Raw genomic sequence first — 22437 nt, forward strand, 5'->3', positions numbered from 1 at the left:
GAAGGGTTCAACTAACAGCAAGTTGAGCCCACTTTAGTCTCTCAGCCTCTGGATTCACTGCCGGTCCTTTTCTCTGGACTCCTCACTCGTCTCCTCTGCCAACGTGTTCTACTAGATTACTGTCAGACCTCCAGGAGACACACAGAGAGTTTAGAGAGCTGCTTTTACTTTGACAGTCTGTTATGTTACAAACACTGAAGCTACTCAATAAAAAGCCACATGAAGAGTCTTCCTCTAGTCTTCAAACAAGCCAACAGACTAAAGAGCATTGTGAACGTCATTTCTTAGAGATGACTCTGCAGCTCAAAGTGACAACAACATGGAAACTGTCCCATGAGTGTCTTTAGTATTGAGGTGAATGAGCTGTGTGTGTTTGTCATGATGAAGAGAAATAATGTTGTTGTGTTTGTGTGAAGGTGTGGACTCTGCTATGAATCAGTGTGAGGACAGAGAGGAGGGAGTCCCTCCCTCTAAAACCAGCCACACCAAAGCTCAGAGGTGAGATGACCGTCTCTAACTGTCCATGACTCAAAGTCTTTCATTCACTGACTCTGTTTCTACATGTGTGACCAGGATCCATCAGGGACAAGACTGTCCTGGACCTGGACCTGAACCTAGACCTGAACCTAGCTGTGTGTCCATGAAGAGTGACCGGTCTATGGGTCATCCTATATTCTTCAAAGATGGACACCACTCTGCTGATCAAAGGTGAGGATTTCAAACTGATGATGATGATGATGATGATGTCAGAACATCAACACTAAAACATTTCTACACGAAACATTGATTTCATACTAAATGTCTCCTAAAACTACCAGAATACAAATACACTGAGTACAGTAGATTTATTACATCAATGAATTTATCTGGTGTTTCTATCAGGAGGAAACTAGAACATCCTGGACCTGAACCTGGACCTGAACCTGAACCCAGCTGTGTGTCCATGAAGAGTGACCGGTCTATGGGTCATCCTTTTAACTTCAAAGATGGACGCCACTCTGTTGATCAAAGGTGAGGATTTCAAACTGATGATGAAAACAAAGTGATGATGATAATAATTATAATCACTTTATTTAAATAGCACCTTTCCAAAACAAAGTTACAAAGTGCTTCACAATAAAACATGAAAGCAAATAAGAAACACAATCAAACCGGTAAAATAAGATTTTAAATTAATAAACAAAATAAAATCCGTCAGATGTAAAAATAAGCCAAACGGTAAAAGTGAGTCTTCAGAAGAGATTTAAAGAGGAGACTGAATTTTCCGGCCTTAGATTACCAGGAAGAGAGTTCCACAGCTGAGGGGCCCGGACAGCAAAGGCCCGTTAGTAAGGTGTGGTGTGAAAACTATATAATAGTACAGAGTGAGTGCTATAATACTGAAATAAGGAAATGTGAGAAAATAAAGTTTGTCTTTGGAGTATTTATTCTCTGTGCAGAGAAGGTTCAATCATCCCACTGAGCGCCTGTGTGCAGTCTGAGGGATGAAGAGCCCCGTGTGCAGGTTTCTACATCTTATAAAGGACCAGTGCACAAGGGTGGGGGGGTAGGATGAGTCCTCACTGACACATCTGTTTCTGTTTCTGACCTAAACATTCTGTGGTTAACTGTCTGCACCCCATTCAGTTACTTCCTCTTATAGAAGCAAAGCAGACATCCCACACACGGTCCTGTTATACATTGAAAAACACACACTTAGTCACATATATGGTCTTGTTCTTGAGTTTATACATTTTGCGTCCACAGGTGCAGCAGCTAAAAAAAAGGCTAAAACGCTTACAGCTTTTGGTCGTAGTGGTAGTTGGACCAGACAGTTTACACCTTCTCCTCAGGCTTTCAATGGTGGAGGCAAGCGACTCGTCACGACTGTCACATGGGGGGCAAAGAGGGCGGGGGGGGGGACCGGGGATGGACCCAGATGCAGTTCATAATGCAACTTTGAGGATTGCCTTGACATGACGTCATTGGTGGCAGCGTGCACTATCACAGTGAGGACAGAGGGATGGATGTCAACGAGAAATCAATAGAATCACATTATGTCATTGCACCTGCTTAACAAATCTGATTATTGAGTCTCCAACTATTAAAATCTCAGGTGGCCCGGTTGCAGAGTTCCTTTATGTACTGCAAGCTTTGATCTGAGTTTGTGGTCGATCATTAATGAGCTGACTGATTGACCACCTGAGCTGATGTCTGAGTGGGAGGAGGTTTGAGTCCCCGACGCAGGTGATGGGGAGTCTGTTGACGAGGTGGCTCTGGTGGGAATGGAGCGCTTTCTAGAGCAACGCCTCACACGGTGCGCTCCACGGGCAGGAGGTGGAATAGAGGAGAGCACAGGCTCCGGAGGAAGCTCAGCCAGCGGTGAGAAAAAGTTGAAGAGTGAAGTGTCATCACGGCCGATGCCGAGCGGGTCGTAGAGGGGAAGAGAAAACCTTTTGCAACCTTTAACTGTAGAGGCCCATGATGGGGGCCAAGGTGAAGTAGGACCAGAGTCACCTGAAGTACCAACGGATGAACTGGTATTCAACAAGTAATATCTCCAACACGTAACTTTTATTACATTTTAAACAAGATAAAAACAATGTGTCAATTGGCTTTAAAGGTGCTGGTAGATGTATCTATGAAGTACAGAGAGAGACAAGCTAGCTGCGTCTTCAAGTCGATGATGATGATGATGATGATGATGATGATGATGATGATGATGTGTTTCTATCAAACTCTCTGTTGTGAGATCTCCAGGTTTTAAACCTTTACTGACTCAGATGAAGTTATCTGAGCACCAACACTCTTCTTCATTGAAACACATTCACACTGGGAGCTTCCCAGTACAACCAGTCTGACACTGAGACGCTCCACTGGAGCAGCTGGAGGTTCTGGGTGCCTTGCTCCAGGGCACTTCAGCAGTGTACAGTGAGGGAGGGAGAGCTACATGGAGGGCTTGGTGAGAGCTGTTGGGACTAAAGCAAACTGACTGGTGAAGAAAACAGTGAGCTGAAAGACTGAGCTGTTGATTCTCAGTGGGATCAGCAGGACTAGTGAACTTTTACCACGACAGGGACTCATCTGATCCACATCCACATATCACTTCATGGACCTTTACCTTGTGTTGGTCTCTGTGTGGACGGACACAATGTGAGATGATTCTTCATGATTCCTCCACAGAGAGGACCAGGAGAGCTCAGAGGTTCCCAGAGGTCAGTCTGCCCAGCAGCATCAAACACACCTGGACTCCATATTTATGGTCTGTACATGTACAACTACTTTTACATCTATTCGGTTCACAATCATCTCCATGCTGCACTTTGTAGACCAGCGGATTGTCAGTCTGTCCAACATGGATCTGATGTTTGGTTCCATGGTTTTAGTTTGTGTCATTCAGAGAATATTCTGTTCCAGCTGCTGGAGGAGAACATCGTCACTTTTGTGAAGAACGAGCTGAAGAAGATCCAGAAGGTTGCGAGTTCAGATTACGCAGAATGCTTAGAGAGTCAGAGGGAGGATGAGGAGGTGCTGGACGGTGAGGATGAAGAGCAGAGGAGGAGCAGCAGAGAGGCATTTCTGAAGATCACAATGAACTTCCTGAGGAGAATGAAGCAGGAGGAGCTGGCTGACTGTCTGCAGAGCAGTAAGAGGATTTAAGAGATGGACCAACATATATTCATATATGTTGACATATTTGTCCAATAATTTATTCATTGATGTTCTTTGTTTTTATTCAGGACTTTCTGCTGTAGTTTGTCAGCGTCAACTCAAATCTAACCTGAAGAAGAAGTTCCAGTGTGTGTTTGAGGGGATCGCTAAAGCAGGAAACCCAACCCTTCTGAATCAGATCTACACAGAGCTCTACATCACAGAGGGAGGGACTGCAGAGGTCAATGATGAACATGAGGTCAGACACATTGAAACAGCATCCAGGAAACCACACAGACCAGAAACAACCATCAGACAAGAAGACATCTTTAAAGCCTCACCTGGAAGAAAGGAACCAATCAGAACAGTGATGACAAAGGGAGTGGCTGGCGTTGGGAAAACAGTCTTAACACAGAAGTTCACTCTGGACTGGGCTGAAGACAAAGACCACCAGGACATACAGTTCACATTTCCATTCACTTTCAGAGAGCTGAATGTGCTGAAAGAGAAGAAGTACAGCTTGGTGGAACTTGTTCATCACTTCTTCAGTGAAACCAAAGAAGCAGGAATCTGCAGGTTTGAAGAGTTCCTGGTTCTGTTCATCTTTGATGGTCTGGATGAGTGTCGACTTCCTCTGGACTTCCACAACAATGAGGTCCTGACTGATGTTACAGAGTCCACCTCAGTGGATGTGCTGCTGACAAACCTCTTCAGGGGGAAACTGCTTCCCTCTGCTCGCCTCTGGATAACCACACGACCTGCAGCAGCCAATCAGATCCCGACTGACTGTGTCGACATGGTGACAGAGGTCAGAGGGTTCACTGACCCACAGAAGGAGGAGTACTTCAGGAAGAGATTCAGTGATGAGGAGCAGGCCAGCAGGATCATCTTCCACATCAAGACCTCACGAAGCCTCCACATCATGTGCCACATCCCAGTCTTCTGCTGGATCACTGCTACAGTTCTGGAGCATGTGTTGAAGACCAGAGAGGGAGGAGAACTGCCCAAGACCCTGACTGAGATGTACATCCACTTCCTGGTGGTTCAGTCCAAACTGAAGAAGGTCAAGTATGATGGAGGAGCTGAGACAGATCCACACTGGAGTCCAGAGAGCAGGGAGATGACTGAGTCTCTGGGAAAACTGGCTTTTGATCAGCTGCAGAAAGGGAACCTGATCTTCTATGAATCCGACCTGACAGAGTGTGGCATCGATATCAGATCAGCCTCAGTGTACTCAGGAGTGTTCACACAGATCTTTAGAGAGGAGAGAGGACTGTACCAGGACGAGGTGTTCTGCTTCGTCCATCTGAGTGTTCAGGAGTTTCTGGCTGCTCTTCATGTCCATCTGACCTTCATCAACTCTGGAGTCAATCTGCTGTCAGAAGAACCAACAACCTCCTGGTGGTCTAAAGTCTTTAGAGACAAACCTGAACCAACACATCTCTACCAGAGTGCTGTGGACAAGGCCTTACAGAGTCCAAATGGACACCTGGACTTGTTCCTCCGCTTCCTCCTGGGTCTTTCACTGCAGACCAATCAGACTCTCCTACGAGGTCTGCTGACACAGACAGGAAGAAGCTCACAGACCAATCAGGAAACAGTCCAGTACATCAAGGAGAAGATCAGTGAGAATGTGTCTCCAGAGAAAAGCATCAATCTGTTCCACTGTCTGAATGAACTGAATGATCGTTCTCTAGTGGAGGAGATGCAACAGTCCCTGAGTTCAGGACGTCTCTCCATACATAAACTGTCTCCTGCTCACTGGTCAGCTCTGGTCTTCATCTTACTGTCATCAGAAAAAGATCTGGACGTGTTTGACCTGAAGAAATACTCTGCTTCAGAGGAGACTCTTCTGAGGCTGCTGCCAGTGGTCAAAGCCTCCAACAAAGCTCTGTAAGTACAGAGAGAGTTAGATTCATATTTCATAACTTAAATACGCTGCTATCTTTTCTGCTTATTGTTTATTTTTTCTTCATCATTGTCTCTTCAGACTGAGTGGCTGTAACCTCTCAGAGAGAAGCTGTGAAGCTCTGTCCTCACTTCTCAGCTCCCAGTCCTCTCGTCTGAGAGAGCTGGACCTGAGTAACAACAACCTGCAGGATTCAGGAGTGAAGCGGCTGTCAGCTGGACTGGAGAGTCCACATTGTACACTAGAGACTCTCAGGTGACCCTGTGAATTACTTTTCTTGGATTATGTACTAAGTGTAAAGTTTACACACAAACAGATTGGTGATGACAGTAATACACATAAACCTTCCAGCCCTCACAGTTCCCTCAGATTATGTGACATGTGTGTTGTAGTGGCCATTTGTCGTATAAATCAAAATAAAACAAACAATAATCAAACGCCACTGATGCACCGTGGTCGGTATTTTACGCAGGCAGAAGAGAGTAGATTGTCCATGCAGGATTCTGATTTTCTTATTTATTTCGTAAAGCAAACAAAACAAGCAAACAAACAAAAAGAATAAAGAAAACTCCTGTCGTACCGTCTCTCCTGTACTGGTAAAAACTTTAGGCCCACCCTGGTGCATGCTGGTCCTATCTGTCTACTCATATATATATATATAGCCACAGGTGCCCACAGTAATGACCAAAACAACAACAAATTATAGAACTAAACAAATTATTATTAAAGAGAAAAAGCAATCTTATTATATCAGACATCTAGAATAACTAAACAATACTAATTATTAATGAAATAACAAAATACTAATATAAAATAAATAGCTCCAACATGTGTTGTTTTGTGTGTTTGCAGCCTGTCAGGCTGTCTGATCACACAGGATGGCGGTGCTTCTCTGGCCTCAGCTCTGAGCTCCAACCCCTCCCATCTGAGAGAGCTGGACCTGAGTAACAACGACCTGCAGGATTCAGGGGTGAAGCGGCTGTCAGCTGGACTGGAGAGTCCACATTGTACACTGGAGACTCTCAGGTGACCCTGTGAATTACTTTTCTTTGACTAAGTACTCAGTGTAAAGTTTACACACAAACAGATTGGTGATGACAGTAATACACATAAATCCTTCCAGCCCTCACAGTTCCCTCAGATTATGTGACATGTGTGTTGTTTTGTGTGTTTGCAGCCTGTCAGGCTGTCTGATCACACAGGATGGCGGTGCTTCTCTGGCCTCAGCTCTGAGCTCCAACCCCTCCCATCTGAGAGAGCTGGACCTGAGCTACAATCATCCAGGAGACTCAGGAGTGAAGCTGCTATCTGCTGGAGTGAATGATCCACACTGGAGACTGGAAACTCTCAGGTATGAAGAGGCCTGCTGCAGCCACAGACAATCAGTCTGATAGAGGAGGTAGAGCTGGAGACGTTTTCTCTGTCACACTGTCAGCCTGGTTAATATGATCCTGACACACCAAGCTGACCTCAAACTACCAGAGACTCATCAAACTGTTTGTGTCCCACATCAGACCATCAATACAGACAGAAGTAGTCAGGATGAGCCCAAACAGGAGGGAAGGTGATGAAACTGTTGTTTTTCTGGAGCGTTGTCTTGTTTCAACATTAATAAACAGGACAGTGGTTTATCCTGACACGTTGACGGGCATCATGGTGGGTTGACATGAGTCAATGTCGTCACGCTGCAGGTTTGTGGACTCGTATCAAACAATAGTTGATGTTTTGATGCTCGTGTGTGTTGCCCTTTAGTCCAGACATTATTGTGAAAAGACAAACAGACAAAGAAACAATCTGTTTAAAGCGTCTTGATAAATCATCACAATGGGAATGTTTTTCTGTTCCTTTTGGACCCTAAGCCTTTTTTTAGGCCTTTTCTCGAAAATTGTAACCCATACAAAAGAGACTACAATTCTGTAACTACAAGATCTATTTAAAAAATGTTGATGCTTGAATAACACTAGGGATTGTGAGATTTGATGAGATGAGTAAATATTGTGTATATGTTGCTGGTTAATAGTAGCTGAACACAGCAAACACAGCAAACAGGGAAAATTCCCAAGTTCGTCTGAAGAAAAAGCACTGTAATTTATTAAATGAGGCCCTGGCTAGCCTAAAAACATTCCCAATTCATAGCACAAATGGTGCAGGTGCCTCACAAAAAGATTTGGTGTAAATAAAGTGAAGCAAACCCCAGTTATAGGTGTTTATCTAAAACAAAACATGCCAAATTCTCATTTTCGAACCAGAATTTGTAGCTGTTCCATTGTACTTTTACATACTTTATAATTATATATTTCACTTTATGTATCACTCATATTGTACAATCTATCCTATCAGAGCTGTTTGGCATCATTTTGACCCATTTTGACCCATTTTGACCCATTCTGACCTCTCATATCTCTCCTGGATGTCTCTGTCTGTTTGTCTGGAGCCCTTGCTCAGGCTCTGCTGGGCGGATCTTGTCATGACACCACTCGTTACAACCAGGTGCTCAAAACGAACACACTCGTGTGTTTCATGAAGTGATTGACAGAATTTTCAGCCAATAAAACTCCAAAACCGTGCAGCGGTCAGCCCCCAAGCCCCAAGCCCCTGTATGATTCGCCGCCGGCATTTTGACCACCATGTTGGCTCAGATGAACGGAGAAATGCCATTTTAAGTTCCAGACGTACCTACTTAGCAGACGAACACATTACTAATAAGGAATAATTGCGGATTTCACCGTTTCGGCCCTCAAAACCGACTCAAGGTATGATACAGTTATAATATTTTCGCAGTGTGGGAGTTGTGCTTTCTGTGGCTTGTTGGCTGTAACTCCTGAACGCTTTGACGGAGAGTAATTTGGACGATACCGTTGAACTCTGTGTGAAGAGCTAATGTTGTTAGCAGTGTGCTATGCCGGGTTAGACGCTATGCCCGAGATTCACGAAGCATTCTCTGAGTTGTTGTCTTGCCGGCTGTGGCGTTAAATGCATGATATTGTGGCAAATCTTCTTCGTTAGTTAGTAGAATAGTTTATAATGGTGTTTGCAGTGTGTAAAATGGTTAACGTGATTACATGAAGGAGACTTTTTTCGATAAAATAAAAAAAATAAAAATGTAATTTCGTTTTTAAATTTCTTTATGAACTTTGATTTCTACGACGTTCTCTTCGGTTAAAAATCTCGCTCTGAACAGTTCTCTGGCTGATAAGAGTCGACTTGTTGAAACTACAGGTGACAGTCGGCCACAGACGCTCCGTGAAGAACCAACAGCTGATTGTGGACATGGTGGGTCAGAGCCCAAAGAGGTTTATTGAGGACTGGACCAAAGTTCTAGGGGGACACAGGCAGTGCTCTGTGGCTGCAGACGGACTTGAACTGTAATATTTTCACCCCCGGATTACAGATCATAGAAACCAGTGTTGACTGTTGCTAGGAGACGGGATGTGAACAGCTTTGTTCATCCAACCATCCCCCCCGACCTCCTCCATCAGAGGGTTTGTGGCGCTGTAGTGATTTCAGGATACTTTCTCCTTTACTTCTGAGAGACAACAGTCATTATTACACAAACACAAGAGGTCGCTAGTCAGGACCAAAACATCAAACAATCAATACTTCTATATTGATGAAGGATCAGCTGACTCTGTGTGATGGTGAAGAGTCGTGTGGTGGTGATGAACCCACAGAGAACTGTCTCCATCTCTGCAGCTCTACTGAGCTTTTTAGCCTCTTTTAGCTCCTACTTTTGGTTCTGCAGCACATTTCCTGTTTGGTTCAGTCTCAGTGTTTCCAGCAGCAGCTGTTTTCATCCAACAAGCTGTGATGAAGCCACTGTTCACTACCTGCTCAGCAGCAAACAGCAGACAGACTCAGTCAGAGACTAGCTGGTGAACATAGTGGAGCATTTAGCAGCTAAAGAGACAGATGTTTCCCTCAGGAGGTGGTGGAGACCAAACACAGAGCTACAAGAGAGAGAATAGTGGACTAACATTCATCAGGGGACACAAACACAAAGACTCCTGATGAGTCATCATGTTGATGTGTAACTGCTGGATGTGGAAGCAGCTGTTGATATCATGTTAGACACAACTACTTTATAAGCTGATAATATGTCACATGTTGTGTTTACAGCTTGTTTTCACTGAACCACAAGTGGACAAAGAAATCAATTGATGCAGGTTTAAACATGTGATTTACTGACTGACTGGTGGAGGAAACTGAGTGTGAAATGGATGATTGTCAATATAATACTGATAATAATAGATCATGAATAAGTGAACATAATGAGCTGTCGTCATGGGCCAATCAGAAGAAGCTCCAGTGAAGTCAAAGAATATGAGCTGATGAATAATAAGTGCTCCATGTGAACATGAATAACAAAGCTCTGTGTGTGAGAGTGATGTAATGTCCATGTTTCATGCTGCTCTGACCCCCCTCCTCCTTTCAGGGTGGAGCCTGCTGGAGTCCGATGGTTCAGACCAGGTCTGAGGAAGTGTAAGTGTGCTTTGAATTTGATTCATGAACACAAAGCATCTTCAAACTGTGACATCACTCATTCACATCTCTGATGTCATCATCAAACAGATGATAGATTCATAACTGCAGCTGTATTGTGTCTTGTTCTCTCCATCAGATTCCTGTGAACTCACACTCGACACAAACACAGTGAACAGAAAACTCAAACTGTCTGACAACAACAGGAAGGTGACACGTGTGGAGGAGGATCAGTCATATTCTGATCATCCAGACAGGTTTGATGAGTGGCCTCAGCTGCTGTGTAGAACTGGTCTGACTGGTCGCTGTTACTGGGAGGTTGAGTGGAGCGGACACGTTTCTATATCAGTGAGTTACAGAGGAATCAGAAGGAGAGGAGACAGTGAAGACTGTAGGTTTGGAGGGAACGATCAGTCCTGGAGTCTGGAGTGCTTTCATCGTTGTTACTCTGTCCGTCACAATAACAGAGAAATACACTCCTCCTCCTCCTCCTTCTCCCCCTTCTCCTTCTCCTCTGGTAGAGCAGCAGTGTATGTGGACTGTCCTGCTGGCTCTCTGTCCTTCTACAGAGTCTCCTCTAACACACTGATCCACCTCTACACCTTCAACACCACATTCACTGAACCTCTTTATCCTGGGTTTGGGTTCTGGTCCAGGCCTGGTTCCTCAGTGTCTCTGTGTTCTCTGTAGGAGAGTCTCCTCCTGCTAGAGAAACGTTCTCTCTGCTGACCAGATAGTTCAGTGTGTACAGGATCACACACAGCTGATGTTAGTTAGTACCAACCTGATCTCTCGGTGGTTGTAGATGCAGTTGGAGCAGGTGAGGGGTACCGGAGCTGGTCTGGACTCTGGGGGGTTGAGAGCTCTCTGGGACTTGTGGTGTTGCAGATGGAGGTCTGAAAGAGCTGAGCGAGGTCCATGTAATGACCTGAAATGATGTGTTTGTCTGAGAGAAGCTGTGAAACATCTTTTACTTTGTGTATTAAACTCAACTTTGTTGTGTGAAGAAAAACCTCCGAATGTCAAACAAGAGTCTTTCTGGATCAAATTCAGCTTCTGTGGAAAAAGAATCACAAGTTGTAAAGAGTTGTTTTGATTTGAACAAACTAAATTCATCATCTTTGATCATCGTGGAACAAATGAACAAACTTTGAGAAGTGACGTTGAAATCAAAAGAAATCAACGTTTTATGTCAAATTAAAAATGTCCAAATCCATCCCAACACTATAAAATGAAGGATTAGTTAAATCCAGCTTCATTCTTCACGTCGTGTTGTTCACTTTTACTTCATTCATCACTGACTGTGTGCTAGTTTGGGGAAACAAATCAAAAGAGACAAAAGAAGTTTGAACCAAACTACTGATCAAGAACCAGCTCAGCTGTTTATTCAATGAAGATATATTATAATTCAGAATGTGTCATGATTTAACTTTTCATTCTTTGATTTGTATTCTTACTGATCATGTGTTCATTTAATGATGATAATGTTTCAGTGATGTTCATTCATGTATTCATGTGGGATCATATATGAGGTTTTTGACATTTTATCTTTTCTTCTATTAACTTTTTGTTTGTGTAACCTTTAATCTTTTGATTGTATAAACCAAATAAAACTGGTTTGTATTTTGTACATTCCAACCAAAGTCCAGTGTTGCTGGTCTCTGAGGGTGTCTGCGTAGTCTCCATGAGGTCAGAGAGCTCTTCTCCTGAGAGACTTCTGAGCCTGAAACAAGTGAAACAACGACAGCTCGTGTTTGAAGCTGTGCTGACTTCACCCCCCTAAGCAGGCTGAGACGGTCTGTGTGTAGATTTTGGGGGTACGTTTGATACCAAGGTCAGAGGTCACAGAACAAGCCGTCTTTCACTCCCAGAGACAAAGACAGATGTTTAAAACAGGAAATGAGTCCAAACTACTGAGCAGAGCCGACATGATGTCACATTTAAAAAGTCCACCCATCAGGACTAAATCATCTGTGACTGTTGATATGTGGAGGACTTCCTGTCGTCTGTCACTTTAACTGACAGGATTCATGTTTGTTCCACCAGAGGGATCCAGATCCTCCTCCATGAGGAGCAGCACTCCTCCTTTAAAGGAGGTCTCAGCTCCATTATTCTCTCCTTCTGCTCCTAAACAACCATCATTGTGACGTCAGAGACAAACTCTCAGGAAGTCTTTCACATGAGACACATTTCTGTCTCTGTTCCAGTGTGGACACATTTACACAAGTACATTGATGTACTTGTACTGCAGTATCTCCATGTTGTACTACTTGATACTTGTACTCCACTATATATCCCAGAGGTACATGTTGTACTTGTTACTGCACTACATGTATGTGACAGCTGCAGTTACTCGTTACTTTACAAATGGAAGTCTCTGCTCAGCCACACAGCTGTTTTCAATCAGTCTGATGATTAGACCTCTAGTCAGGTGGAAGTTGGGCGGAGCTGTGCTGAGAATTATGGGATGTCACCAAACTACCTGCATTGATAAGTGGGTAAGTTGCCCCGCCCCCAACAGGTAGAACAAGGGAGCTGTCAATCAAGTTCCACCCTGATGAGACGACAGTGAACTCACCTGTGTGGGTGGACGACAGGTGAGCCTTTAACATTTCACATCCTTCATCACATATGATGCATTGCTGCTGATTCAACCAGCAAACAGTAGAAGAAGTAGATGAGTAGAGCTGGATCAGTTAGAGGAGTAGATCTGGATCAGTTAGAGGGGTAGATCTGTCACAAGCAATGAACCCCCCATATAAAGCCTGTTACATCCCCCACATGTGAATGTGATAGAACGTGTTCATCACGGTGTTATGTGCTGTGCTGCTCCTTCAGACTCTGTGGGACTCAGCTCCTGGTCCTATCCCTCCCTCTGGCTATTGGTTGGTGAATCTGGAGACCTGCAGCCAATCACAGTCCACCTGGTGGTTATTAAAAACGGTGTGTACATACATGTGAACGCCCCTTTTGCTGCCTACTTAAATCTTAAATCTTTTTTTTTTGGTCAGGCCTTCGATTATAGTTATTTTGCTTGAATTAGACTTACCTGAGGGAGGATACAGAGCCTCTTTGTAGATCCTGCTGGTCTTCAGGACTCTGGTGTCATGGACGGAGCCAGGATACCCCACAAAGGTGTTAATGAAGAGGCCCTTCCCATCACATACTGCTTGCAATTGTATGGATGGGAAGAGCTTTCTGTTGGGGTAATCCTGGCCATCCGGTCCTGGGGGGCGGGGGCGTCTTTATGCGGACATAGCAGCCATCAATGGCACCCACACACCTGGAGAACACTGGGCTGTTGGCCAGCTGTGCAAATACGTGGCCAACCTCATCCAGTGCTCCAGCGGTGGGTAGTTTGATGACCTCCAGGCGAAGGGCAGCAATGTTCTCCACTCCACTGTGCACTAGTCTGCAGACTGTAGACTTGGGGACACTGGAGGCCCGGGACACCACACTGTATGATCGGCCGTGTGCCAACCAGTAAACAGTAATCAGTACATGTACCTCATGTGGCCAGCCCTGTGTGTTCTTTGATGGCAGAATTGTCAAAAGGGCCTCCATGGACTGGCGCCCCAGCCTATAATCAGCCATGAGGTCTGTCTGACCATCAAAGAACACAGCAAGGGCTGGCACATGAGGGTTTAACTGAGCATGTACGGGCTCTTGGTCCATCTACAGAATACAGGAAATAGCTACTTCTCACACCTAGCTTTTCTAAAATGTGATTTAAAGTTAGTTTACATTTAATTATTCTTATTGGTGCAACCACTCATAAAGCATTACAATTGAAGCGTGTATGATGCTTACCTCTATTAAATACATGATGGCATGCTGTGTTTTGGATCTTCTGCTCCTTGAACGCTCCTGCAGGAGCATGTTGAATGTGGCTGTAATCAGAGTTTTCTTCCACGTTGTCTTGCTGCTCTGACACATCCTCCAAATCACCATCAACCTCCTCATGTTGGAGGAACAGATCGAGGGCCTGCTGCACACTAAATCTTGCTGCCATGATGTCAGTTTGTCACATTTATAATGTTATGAACCCCCCCCCCCCCCCCACCACCACCACCCTCCCAACCCAAATTGATTCAAATGTGTTACTTTGTAGATTATTTGATAATAGTGCAGGTGCAAGTGCTTGCAGGTGCAGATGTTGTGTCTGTGACAAAGCACCCTCTGACCTCTGGATGACCTCTGTTCCCTTTGATCACTCCTGTGCTGTTTTACTATTTCACTGTTTCGAGGCTCCCCCATGCCCCTTCACAGACCAGCAGGTGTCTGTCTCTGCAGGAACCTGGGCAAATGTTGTTGGAACACAGACAGTCCTCGTAACAGTGTCGAGGTCCCCCTGAACTCTGTCACCACTGTCCCATAAGAAACACACACTAACATGGCCTGAACAGTTTCAAGATTCCCTGAAAACACCATTTTCCTTAATTTGACCCACACTAGTAGATCTAAAATCCATCTCAATAGATACGGGTCAAATTTGACCCGAAACAGCCTCAGTGTACAAAAATGTGTAGCACCTGTTCAAAAGTATACAATTTTAAAATATTTTCATTTTTGTGTATTCTGGGTCACTTTAGGAAAAGTCATCAAGTTTCAGGCTAAAGGAATGACGTTTAGGGTATTTTTACTGCTGTCAAATGTCAAAACGGGTCAAATTTGACCCTAACAGTATGTAAGGGTTTTAATGTCGACATTAATAGGTCACTTTAATGTGACCTTTGCCTCAGGGAATTACCCACAAATCATTGCAATGTGACCTTAAACACGGGGTTAGGGTTAGAGTTAGGTATGGAGCAGTAAAACAAAAGGTAAACAAAGAGGACGGCTCAGTGTGTTCAGCATGTCTTATTACATTTACACAGAAACATTAAGGGTTAAAGATGGAACATAAAAACACGAAATCGTAGGATATTCATTTATTTATTCATCAAATATTTGATTTTGTCATTGAATCCGTTTTGACAAAAACGAGTAAATAGATTATATGAAATCACCTCTCATGTTGTGAGGAAAGAGTCTGGAAGACGTTCAAATCAGGGAGTAAATAATATAAAATAAATACCCACAATTATACATCTTATCTTTTGTCATTTTCATGGTAACGTGATAAAGTGCTGTCCCATTCCTATTTACACCATTTGAAGCCCTCACAGTCTCTCACACTCAACCACTTAGCAGGTGACGTCAGCAAGTCCTTGAGGGTTCAGGGTTTGAGGCTTTAGGGGGGACGTTGGGATTCGGCCTTTGTGCTGTGAATAAAACGTCCAGAAAAGTCTCTGAACGTGCAGCAGCATACTTCATCTCAACCACTCTTCTGTCTCTGACTTTAGTAAGAGAAATATTGTACATTGTTTTTGGAAAGATACCGTTTTATTGATATACACATATGGCATTTTAACGTTTTCTTTTGTTTCTCACTTGACCTTGTAAATGTGCTATTTAACACTCATTCACCAGCCTCTGTCATCATGGTAATACAGATATTTCCACCAGGTGACCACTATTGACCACTATTGAAACAAATGTTATTTTAATTGTAGTCTCGTGGGAAACATGATGTTGCCACTAACGCCACTAGAGGGCGCTGTACTCCAGAGAACGCTAGCGGGACGTGAAATCCTTCTCGAGCGGCTAACCTGTGGAGCGTTAGTAAATATGTTCTAGATGTTATTTCTGTACAAAACGATGGAAAGATGTACATTAATATGTGTATACAGAAGTCAGGAAATGTGTCGTTTGACGCTAAACGCGCTGATGGTGATTGAATTGGTCCGATGGTTACAGATGTTAGCAACATGTGCTGAGCGCTCAGGAGAGAACTACGAGGCTAATAACGTTTAGCATTTACCAACCATGCTACATTCATTCTATGCATTCTGTTACCCTTCATGTTCAACAACATTTAATGTGTGTACTGTAACATGTTTATTGTAGTTTGTGTAGTGCTGTATGGGATCGGTGTGCGTTACCGCCAAAATGTGCATTTGAGCACAAAGTCTAAGAGTGAGTATATTAACATAAACTGCATAATTTCTCTTTATTAATGCACCAAATGTTTCATGTTGTTAACTTCAGAGTTAACTGTGTGGTGGTGTTTGTTCTCTTTTCTTTCTGTACTAACAGAAGAGTTAGCGCTACACTTATTGAAATGTGATGAATGGATTTCTACAACTGCCTTTTCTGACTGGTTTGTGTCAGCGATTCACAAACGTGTTACTAAGTTTGAGTGTAAAGTCCTTCCTGACCTCTATTATCTAGTTTCAAACTAGCGATTTTCCAAATTGGGTTACTCCATTTAAAGCTAGGAAACATCTGAGCTAGTAAGGAAGGTTAAGGTTGCAAGGAAACACGTGGAGCCCCGTCCAATGAAAGACGTATATCCTCTGCTATCACAGTCTGATGTTGTCTGTGCCTTTCAGAGACTTCAACATGATGATTAATGTGATGGGAGACTGCGTTGGTGTGGTCAGGTGTCAAAACAAGATCTGGACGACTCAGCGGAGGAAGAACTTGAAAGGTACAAGTCTTGATGGTCTCGTGTTACTTATCTTATTTGAACCCAGTTAATTTGCAGAAAACATGAAGTCAATTCTTCAATCTGATGCAAATGTTTATTCAAAGGAGGATTGAGGCTAGAAGCAGAGAGGAGCAGCAGAAATCTGATCCCTGAAACAGTCTTCTATGCTGAGCTCAGACCAGTGATGACCATGTTGTGCTCTGCATGGCTAGGATGCATGGCAGCGATGCTGAGACCCTCATCCAAGATGACTTCATGATCAACATCATCCATCAGCCCAGTGCAGTGAAGAAGAGGAGGACTCTGATCCTGAGATCCTGTACACCGCACCAGAATATGCCCCAGACCAAGACATCATCCCTACCCTACAGTCTCCATTCCCCCCGTTCCCGCCAGCCACCGGACATCAACAGTCCCCCATCGATGCCTAACCTCCTTTCTACAACCCTCCTTGTTTCTTCTCCCTTACATCCCTTCATCCCTACCCTACATCCCTTCAATTAGTTCCATTTTATGTTGGGGATTTTTAATGCAGTTGAAAACACCTCTACAGTGATCATGTGAACAGACACACACTTCTCTAAAGTCTCTCCAGCTGTTAAAGCCGACTGACAGCTGATCCAGCTGTGATCAGCTGATCCTCCGTTATCAGAAACAGACGTCGCTTCACGTGACGCAACTGAGGAAAGGACGTCTCATTTCACGTTTCCTCTCTCCTTGCGTGCCGGTGTTACGGTTTAACCAGGGACCCTGTTAACTGGTGACCTTCAGCCGAATGTCTGTTGTTATCGTAGCTACGGCAGCTGTTATAAACGAGAAGAGAACACGTAGCTGTCCTCGTGAATGCCGCATTGTTCAGTTTTGCAATACAGTGTCAAACCTTCTCATTTACAGTCTTTGGTCAAAACATACCGGATTCCACGTTGGAGCGTCTTTTGAGGAAACTAGTCCACTCGAGTTTGAAACGTCGCTTGCTTGTTGTTTATGTGTTGAAACAGGAAGGGAGCAAATTCCCCTTCCTTTGAAATAATAAAGTTGGTATAAAAACAAACAAACACATAATCGTCTTTGGAGCCTGTTTTGTGTTTTGTTTTTTTTAGCGCTACAAAGATTTGTTTCGGGAACCAGCTGTACTCAAAAGTGCTCCGTGGTACACTTCAAAATGCTGCATGGTAAACGAGCAGTGCAGTCACAAGTTGATCTGGTTCCCTCTGTGGTCACCAGATCTGGTTACATCTGCTCTAACGAGCGACTGCTGACTGTTTTTTATTTCTACGGCCAAATCCCAACGTCCCTCCTCACGGACTCACGGACTTTGAGGCGCGCTCCCGCGAAGTCCGTGAGGGTTTAGGGCTGTCCCGCTGCCAAATCATCAAGTGTTTGAGGATCTCTCGCAGACATTTTGAGCCCTTTATGAACCCTTTCCGCACGTCAGCTTAGTATGCTGACTTAGCCTAAGGGAATTACCCACAAATCATTGCAATGTGACGTTAAACACGGGGTAACCAGTGGACGCATGGAGACGTACAAAAAAAGGTAAACAGAGGACGGCTCACTTGTGTTCAACCTGGAGTATTCCATTTACACAGAAACATTAAGGGTTAAAGATGGAACAAACAATAAACATGAAATCAGAGAATATTTATTTATTTATGCATCAAATATTAGATTTTGTTATTGAAGCTGTTTTGAGAAAAACGAGTAAATAGATTTAATGAAATTACTTCTCATCTTGTGAGGAAAGAGTCTGAAGACGAGGATAAAATAAATACACACAATTATACATCATATTTGTTGTCGTTTTCATGATAAACGTGATATGTTGCAGCAAAGTGTTGTCCCGTTCATATTTACACCATTTGAAACCCTCACAGTCTCTTACACTCACCAGGTGATGTCAGTAAGTCCTTGAGGGTTAAGGGTTTGAGGGTTTAGGGGGGACATTGGGATTTGGACTTAGTATTTCTCCTTTACCTACGTCCTGCCTATCGTGGTGTAGCAGCACTGCCACGGTCTGCAACTTATTTTCCACTCAATGTTATGTGTTCGAATCCCGTATATACCTTTTAATTAATTTATTTTAATTTGTTTAACTCTGCTACAGAATTCTTCTACGTAACACATGTTTCCACAAAACAGGCTCCAAAAGACGATTATGTGTTTGTTTGTTTTCATACCAACGTTATTATTTCAAAGGAAGGGGAATTTGCTCTCTTCCTGTTTCAACACATAAACAACAAGCGAGTGGACTAGTTTCCTCAAAAGACGCTCCAACGTGGAATCCGGTTCGTTTTGACCAAAGACTGTAAATGAGAAGGTTTGACACTGTATTGCAAAACTAAACTAAATGCAGCATTCATGAGGGCAGCTACGTGTTCTCTTCTCGTTTTTAACAGCTGCCGTAGCTAAGACAACAACAGACATTCGGCTGAAGGTCGCCAGTTAACAGGGTCCCTGGTTAAACCGTAACACCGGCCCCTCCCTTCCTGTTCCTCTTTACTTTCACTTCTGGAGCTCGTGATGTCGCAGCTTCTTCTTCTCTGCTTCTAAAGGTTAGTAAGCGACTCTTTTCACTGAGGGACTCTTGACGGACTCTTGAAGGACTCTTTGGTCCTTCAGGTCCAGCAGAAACTAGTTCAAGTGGACTTCAGAGGAGGACCAGTGAAGAAGAACAGAGCAACACGTCTTCAATCCGCGTGACGTGCCTTCTTTCCTCGTGAAAGGAACCAACGTCACGTTTGAATTCAGTCTCACGAGAAAAAGTTACTTAAATACTTGATGTTTTTCTCCAGTCAGCCGAACACAAATGGATTTAAAGTGAAGTTTAGTATGTACAGTATGACGTCATCGTCCGCCCTAAACCTGCCGCACAGCTATCCAAGCAGTACTTCCGGTCCGGATTTCAAAGTAAAGGATCACGGGAGTTATTTGGGATTAAGGAACAGAACAGTAATTTAAGATCCTATTATGTATTATTATTAAGACTACAGTCAGATATAATATGAAGTATTTTACTGTGTACTATTTGAACAATTTAATGTCAAAGTTCCTTCCAGAGACCAACATTCATTATTTTTGTCTAACTTTAATGTGGGATTCACAAAGTACACAGTAAAAGTACTTCATATTAGTACTGAGTCCAAATAATAGGCTCTTAAATTACTGTTATGTTCCTAATCCCAAATAACGTAAACTGAAAGACACACAATCCTTTACTTTGAAATCCGGACCGGACGTACTCCTTGGAGGGCTGTATGGTAGCATTAAAGTGGATGATGACGCAATTTATTTTTTGGATATATATAAAATAGTTTTTGTATATATAATATAACTATATACAAATCTTTATAAGCTGTGATATCAAATAGCTTCTGCGGCTCCAGACACATTTTATTTGGTGAAAAATAGGACAAAATGGCTCTTTGGGTGGTAAAGGTTGCCAACCCCTGGACCTGGACTATCTGCTTCATGCTCTGACTGGATGTAGTAGACGTGGAAACAGAGGAACATTTCAAACGTTGAAGAGGTTTTCAAAGTCAGTCAAATAGAAGTGAAAAGTGACGTCATCCCCAAAGAAAGGCCAATAAAAAGCCACATGAAGAGTCTTCCTCTAGTCTTCAAACAAGCCAACAGACTAAAGAGCATTGTGAACGTCATTTCTTAGAGATGACTCTGCAGCTCAAAGTGACAACAACATGGAAACTGTCCCATGAGTGTCTTTAGTATTGAGGTGAATGAGCTGTGTGTGTTTGTCATGATGAAGAGAAATAATGTTGTTGTGTTTGTGTGAAGGTGTGGACTCCGCTATGAATCAGTGTGAGGACAGAGAGGAGGGAGTCCCTCCCTCTAAAACCAGCCACACCAAAGCTCAGAGGTGAGATGACCGTCTCTAACTGTCCATGACTCAAAGTCTTTCATTCACTGACTCTGTTTCTACATGTGACCAGGATCCATCAGGGACAAGACTGTCCTGGACCTGAACCTGAACAGTCTTGTCCCTGATGGATCATTTCTACATGAAACATTGATTTCATACTAAATGTCTCCTAAAACTACCAGAATACAAATACACTCAGTACAGTAGGTTTATTACATCATTGAATTTATGTATCTGGTGTTTCTATCAGGAGGAAACTGGAACATCCTGGACCTGGACCTGGACCTGGACCTGGACCTGGACCTGGACCTGAACCTGAACCCAGCTGTGTGTCCATGAAGAGTGACTGGTCTATGGGTCGTCCTATTGACTTCAAAGATGGACGCCACTCTGTTGATCAAAGGTGAGGATTTCAAACTGATGATGAAAACAAAGTGATGATGAGAATAATAATAATAACTTTATTTAAATAGCACCTTTCCAAAACATAGTTACAAAGTGCTTCACAATAAAACATGAAAGCAAATAAGAAACACAATCAAACCGGTAAAATAAGATTTTAAATTAATAAACAAAATAAAATCCGTCAGATGCAGTTCATAATGCAACTTTGAGGATTGCCTTGACATGACGTCATTGGTGGCAGCGTGCACTATCACAGTGAGGACAGAGGGATGGATGTCAACGAGAAATCAATAAAATCACAGTATGTTATTGCACCTGCTTAACAAATCTGATTATTGAGTCTCCAACTATTAAAATCTCAGGTGGCCCGGTTGCAGAGTTCCTTTATGTACTGCAAGCTCTGATCTGAGTTTGTGGTCGATCATTAATGAGCTGACTGATTGACCACCTGAGCTGATGCCTGAGTGGGAGGAGGTTTGAGTCCCCGAATCAGGTGATGGGGAGTCTGTTGACGAGGTGGCTCTGGTGGGAATGGAGCGCTTTCTAGAGGAACGCCTCACACGGTGCGCTCCACGGGCAGGAGGTGGAATAGAGGAGAGTACAGGCTCCGGAGGAAGCTCAGCCAGCGGTGAGAAAAAGTTGAAGACTGGAGTGTCATCACGGCCGATGCTGAGCGGGTCATAGAGGGGAAGAGAAAGCCTTTTGCAACCTTTAACTGTAGAGGCCCAGGATGGGGGCCAAGGTGAAGTAGGACCAGAGTCACCTGAAGTACCAACGGATGAACTGGTATTCAACAAGTAATATCTCCAACACGTAACTTTTATTACATTTTAAACAAGATAAAAACAATGTGTCAATTGGCTTTAAAGGTGCTGGTAGATGGATCTATGAAGAACAGAGAGAGACAAGCTAGCTGCGTCTTCAAGTCGAGTCAATGATGATGATGATGATGATGACTGATGATGATGATGATGTGTTTCTATCAAACTCTCTGTTGTGAGATCTCCAGGTTTTAAACCTTTACTGACTCAGATGAAGTTATCTGAGCACCAACACTCTTCTTCATTGAAACACATTCACACTGGGAGCTGCTCAGTACAACCAGTCTGACACTGAGACGCTCCACTGGAGCAGCTGGAGGTTCTGGGTGCCTTGCTCCAGGGCACTTCAGCAGTGTACAGTGAGGGAGGGAGAGCTACATGGAGGGCTTGGTGAGAGCAGTTGGGACTAAAGCAAACTGACTGGTGAAGAAAACAGTGAGCTGAAAGACTGAGCTGTTGATTCTCAGTGGGATCAGCAGGACTAGTAAACCTTAACCACTACAGGGACTCATCTGATCCACATCCACATATCACTTCATGGACCTTTACCTTGTGTTGGTCTCTGTGTGGACGGACACAATGTGAGATGATTCTTCATGATTCCTCCACAGAGAGGACCAGGAGAGCTCAGAGGTTCCCAGAGGTCAGTCTGCCCAGCAGCATCAAACACACCTGGACTCCAAGATCACAATGAACTTCCTGAGGAGAATGAAGCAGGAGGAGCTGGCTGACCGTCTGCAGAGCAGTAAGAGGATTTAAGAGATGGACCAACATATATTCATAT

General features: G+C 43.6%; 1 protein-coding gene across 1 annotated transcript in view; it reads left to right on the plus strand.

Annotated features, from left to right (window-relative positions):
• The first annotated feature begins 276 nt into the window (after window positions 1-276).
• LOC306713760 (uncharacterized protein) overlaps window positions 277-22437 on the plus strand; it is a 30471-nt gene continuing 8310 nt past the window's right edge. Inside the window, exons 1-5 of the mRNA XM_079183588.1 lie at window positions 277-498; window positions 574-708; window positions 883-1011; window positions 20678-20830; window positions 22265-22398. Coding sequence (XP_079039714.1) covers window positions 395-498; window positions 574-708; window positions 883-1011; window positions 20678-20830; window positions 22265-22398 — 655 coding nt within the window. The 5' untranslated portion in view covers window positions 277-394. The remainder of the gene's footprint in view (window positions 499-573; window positions 709-882; window positions 1012-20677; window positions 20831-22264; window positions 22399-22437) is intronic.

Source organism: Pholis gunnellus, assembly GCF_910591455.1.
Source record: "Pholis gunnellus genome assembly, chromosome: 22".
Classification (NCBI taxonomy): domain Eukaryota; kingdom Metazoa; phylum Chordata; class Actinopteri; order Perciformes; family Pholidae; genus Pholis; species Pholis gunnellus.